The sequence below is a fragment of the Carcharhinus amblyrhynchos genome, chromosome 13 (assembly GCF_965287045.1).
Source record: "Carcharhinus amblyrhynchos chromosome 13, sCarAmb.v2.hapA, whole genome shotgun sequence".
Taxonomy (NCBI): domain Eukaryota; kingdom Metazoa; phylum Chordata; class Chondrichthyes; order Carcharhiniformes; family Carcharhinidae; genus Carcharhinus; species Carcharhinus amblyrhynchos.
In genome coordinates, this window is record NC_137336.1 from 75,526,858 (window position 1) to 75,531,923 (window position 5,066).

Here is a 5,066-nt window from a genome sequence, read left to right on the forward strand (position 1 = left end):
ACTTCTCCCGTGTGTTTATCGATCCGTTTATTGTTTTGTCTGCATTTTCCACTCATTGTTTCTTTTTCCAGCCCTTTCTCCTGGGTCATGGGCTGTTGCCTCCTGACCCATCCTTAGTAATACTTCCACGTTTTTGCCCTTCCAAATATTTTACTTCTGGTTCACTGAATTTCACCTATTGCAGCACACCGATGCTGTGAGCTGTTTTCATTGTTTGCATTTATTAATTAATTTAATAATTGACGTAGCAGGATATATCACTGCTCCCTTTAACTGCTCTCTGAATTTCGACTGAGTTGCTACATAAATAAATGTGTTTGTGCAGCAACTTAAATTGCGCAGTATATATGCAATGTTTTCAAAGATATAAAATGAAAGATCATCTAAGCTACTAGCAGCATTAAAGAAATATAAAAGGTACACTAACCACAGAAATATAAAGCTCCCAGATATGGTGAACAGTAAAACTATAGATTTCCTTCTGCTCTCCATCTCTGGATCATTGCAATTATCTGCCTTTTTCTGACCCCTGAATCCCTTGCGGACTTGACTGGCCACTAAAATGTGTCTGACAGTCAGAGCGTTGAGCAACAGAATTAACCCGAATGGCATCAACGGGTTTAAAATCTTTTCAAAATTTCTGAACCCAATCCATCTAGGGTCAGTGAAATAGCTTCGCTTATTGGAACAGTACCATGGTACATTGTCAACAATTCTTCTGGGTTCAAATCTAAAATAGATAGGAATATTTTTCAAAACAAACAAAGTGCTCGTTGTACCTAGAACTGTGGACGCAGTTTTCTTGGTGCAATATTTTGATGTTAGCTTTTGGCAACAAATGGCAACAAATCTATCAAAAGTGAAAGCGACTGTGAACCAGACAGAACAGTCTGTGGCTGCACGGAGCAGGACATAGCGAACACTACACACAGGCGTTATTGTGAGGAAATTCAGTGGGAAATAATAATCGTCGATTCGATAGAGAATGACCTCAGTAATAATGACCAGTAGATCCGCTATGGCCATTGCCATCAGGTAGCACGTGGTACAACTGGAAAGGCCGCATTTCCCGTTGGACAGAATGATGATTGCCACTGAGTTAACTGCAAATAAAAAGAAGGAACAGACATTATAAACCACCAATAAGCATCTTCCCTTTCTGCACAGAGCATACTTTTCTTTTTGCAGCAATGAAGCGTGCATGGGGATTCCGACGTTTCCAGATTCCCTTGCAAACTCAAAACACTCCCTCAATCAGAGAAAACGATTTGTTTCGGGCCATCCCTGGATTCTGGAACGGAGCTGTTGATGTTTCAGTGTTTTATATTCAGAAGAATAATAATGTTAGTATTCAGGCATGATCAAAGTGCAGCATTATTTTCCACATGGAAGATTACTAAATTAAGAGAAGTTGTGTTCTTTTTGGTTCAAAACCCTTTGCCTATTGTTTGTGTTCCTATCTTCAGGTGATTTTATTTTTGTGGCGCAGTTGTATTATTACGGAAGTCACACCAAAACTGTGGAGGTGTGGATTAGCTAAAAATAACGCGTCTCTATAATATGGAGACGAGGAGGATAAGGGGTGACTCAACAGAAGAAATTCAAATTTTCGAGGGGTTTGAGATTTTGAATGTGGATAAGATACCTGTAACACTTATGAGGCTGTGCAAACCTAAATTTCATGAAAACTAGGCGAAACTATTTATGAATATACAAAGATACATATTTCACAGGCAACCTTCTATTCCATGAGTGGAGTAAAAGTACATTTGCTCCGACATAGAATCATAGAGTACTGAAAGTATGGAAGGAAGCCTTTCGGCCCATTATATAGCAACTGGCTCTCTGAAAGAATATTCAACCTCGTATCAGAACCATGACCTATCCCCGTAACTTTACACTTTACTGCTTTTAGTTTGCATGCCGATTTCCTATTCCATGCCTTGAAAGGATATTCCTCTATCATTTGTTTCATGGAAATTCAATCCAGATTCCAGCAACAGTCTGAGTGAAAATAAACTCACATTCTCTTTCGAACTTTGTGCCCATTATGTTGCATCTCTTCTCTAGTTTTTGCTGCTCTCTCAGTTGGGAGCAATTTCTCATGATTTTGTTCTATCTGTGTCCCTCGGCATCTTGAACAACCAGATCAAGTGGCGCCTCAGCCTTATTTCCTCCGCAGATGATAGACCACTCTCTCCAATCCATCAAAACAGCTACAGTTCATTTGGCTTGGAATCAGGCTTCTGAATTTCCTCTATACACTTTCCAAAGCCTTCACATCCTTCTCAAGTATTGTACACATACATGGACGGAGTGTATTTCAAACGTTTATGAAATGTGAAAAAATGTTCACGGAGTGAGTTTGAACCACGGCGAGGAAGGAATGGAGATTAGACCAGCTGTAATAAAGATAGACTGAGGACAAAATAAAGATTGAAGTAAATCAGTTGGGGCGAGTTTCCATGTTTTAACATCCGAAACTTGAGTATTACATGGCCAGAGATATTAATGTTTATTTCATGACATTTGTAGAGATAACCTCTTAAAAACACTGCACCCAGGACCTAATGATTATCAGGACCAGACTTGGGGAAGAAGATCAATCGTAACAAGACAATTCAGTCATTGAATTTCCTTAGTATGAGTGAAGTTTCTTCCCAGATTGAATTATATTGTCCATTGACAAGTCTTTATCTGCTCTCCAGTTACCACCCCAAACACAAGATTATTTTAACTTCATAAACATTATTTTTTCTCATTACTGAAGTCAGATGCCACATTCTAATTGGTCATCATATTCAGTATAACTTTTGTCAACTCGTCACCTTGGAAATTCATGTTCCTGATGATTTTTTCCCCCTACTTCGATGTTTGGATCAAAAGAAACAATATTGCACTGAATCCAACAACTGAAAGTCATGGGTGAGATGGAAATAGTACTTCCAACACAACATGACTACAAGAATAATTCACGAAATTTAGTTTCTCCAGATTATTTATTTCATTAGAATCCAAATAATTATGTCACTTCAATGCAATGCAACATGACAAGAAACAGATTTAAAGCAGAAACAAGCTTATGCATAGTTACACTATATAATGTGTTTTAGCTACGTACCAGGAACACCAACTAAGGCAAGCAACGGATAGAATATTTTCCAGACCAATTCAATAGGTCGATGCATTTTCTGCGTGGAATGGCCCTCTTCCTTTGCTGAGCAAGTTATTCCTCTGAATTAAAATCTGTAGTGACACGTCCCTGTGCATTCACCTTTATGCGTTCCCTCGATCTCCATGGAGATACAGCTGTTGCAAAAGTGTTCTAAAAATTGCTATCTTTATATTAGAACAAACACATTAGGAGAACGGGATAAATTCCCTGTGGATTGAATACACGAGATGCTGGGACTAAATTGAATCAATGTTTTTTTTTCATTTACTAAGCAACCGTCATTATAGGCAATGCATATTCATAATTGTAGACTATATTTAACAGCAAACGAAAGTGATATCATTACCCTCCAACCACCATGACTCCCATGCCTTGATCTCATGTCAGGAGTGCAAGGACTGGGAGTTGAATGTCCAAAGCTACTCAGTATTCTAAAAGAATATACATGGTAGAACATGAGCTGGGGTTGCTTTACTGGTTAAATATAACGTCAAAGCTCCATGAAGAAATTATATTGGCATTAAAGACAAAAATTTTGGTTGTATCAGGGTGGAAATAAAAAAAGAAAGAACATTCTGCTAGGAGTAAGTTGAGGGCCCCGAGCTTTAATTCCAAAGTAGGGTACAGTATATAACAATAAAAAAAATGCTCCTGAGAAAAGTGCAGCAGTAATCACGGGTGATTTAAATATGCATCTTGACAGGATTAGTGAAATTTGCAAAGAAAATCTCCCTCTTAACGCCAGCAGTTATTCAGACAATATCTCCCACCGAACTTGCAATGCAGGTGTTCTGCGCCAAATGTCTTCTCATTCTATCATTAGAGTTCACTAATCATGATTGGAATCATCCCTTGTCCTCCCGAAATATCAACATCAACCTAATGATACAACATTGCTGTCTTTCACATTTTCCGCATACTCAGCTCGGCTCACCTCATCCAGGAATGTTTCCTTTCTCTTTAGATGATACGGTTCTTGCCGTAAACTTATCCTGAACGAACTCTGGAAACTCTTGCCCACTTCTGCCCTTTACAGTAGTATTAACACTCACGTGTAATCAAATAAATGAAATCTCAAAATATAACGATCAGTCAAGCCTCTTACTAACGTGTAAATTCCTCATAAATGTGTTCATCTTTGTATTTCATACCATCGGGTGACATGGACAGCGCACTGGGTGAAATGGACGGTGGGAATTGAAAAGGAGAGAAAAGGGCCTGAAATATACTCGGGCCAAATAATCCAAGTTTCATGCATCTGAGGCCTGCAGTCGAGAGGGTGCAGAGATACAGTCCATATTATTTATTTCAGAATCACGATTCTGAAAAATTCAATGTTTTGGAAAATGGCACCGTCACATGTCTGTCCATGAAATGAGGAAGACAAAAAACAGAAAATTCCACTACAATTGGCCTCATATCTGTCATTGGGCAAATACCTGAATTCATAAGAACATAAGAACATAAGAAATAGGAGCAGGAGTAGGCCATCTAGCCCTTCGAGCCTGCCCCGCCATTCAATAAGATTATGGCTGATCTGTCGCTGCTCAGTTCCACTTTCCCGCTTTCTCCCCATAACCCTTAATCCCCTCTCTTATCAAAAACCCATCAACCTGCGTCTTAAAAATATTTAGCGAGGCAGCCTCCACCATTCAACGGGCAGAGAATTCCAGAGATTCACCACCCTTTGAGTGAAGAAGTTCCTCCTCAACTCCGTTCTAAACCGCCCCCCTTTTATCTTGAGGCTGTGCCCCCTAGTCCTATTGTCTTTTTTGAGCGGGAAGAGTCTCTCCACCTCTATCCTATCCATCCCATTCATCATCTTATACGTCTCAATGAGATCTCCCCTCATTCTTCTGAACTCTAACGAGTACAAGCCTAGTTTATTCAG

At 39.3% G+C, this 5,066-nt stretch overlaps 1 protein-coding gene across 1 annotated transcript; it reads right to left on the minus strand.

Annotated features, from left to right (window-relative positions):
• Positions 1–207: 207 nt before the first annotated feature.
• LOC145351357 (putative G-protein coupled receptor 139) lies at positions 208–3,299 on the minus strand. The gene is made up of 2 exons (XM_080200973.1): positions 3,275–3,299; positions 208–1,103 (listed from the first exon to the last, which is right to left on the minus strand). Exons 1-2 carry the CDS (start codon positions 3,297–3,299, stop codon positions 208–210), a joined length of 921 nt encoding a protein of 306 aa, XP_080057099.1.
• Between the last annotated feature and the right edge of the window lie 1,767 nt (positions 3,300–5,066).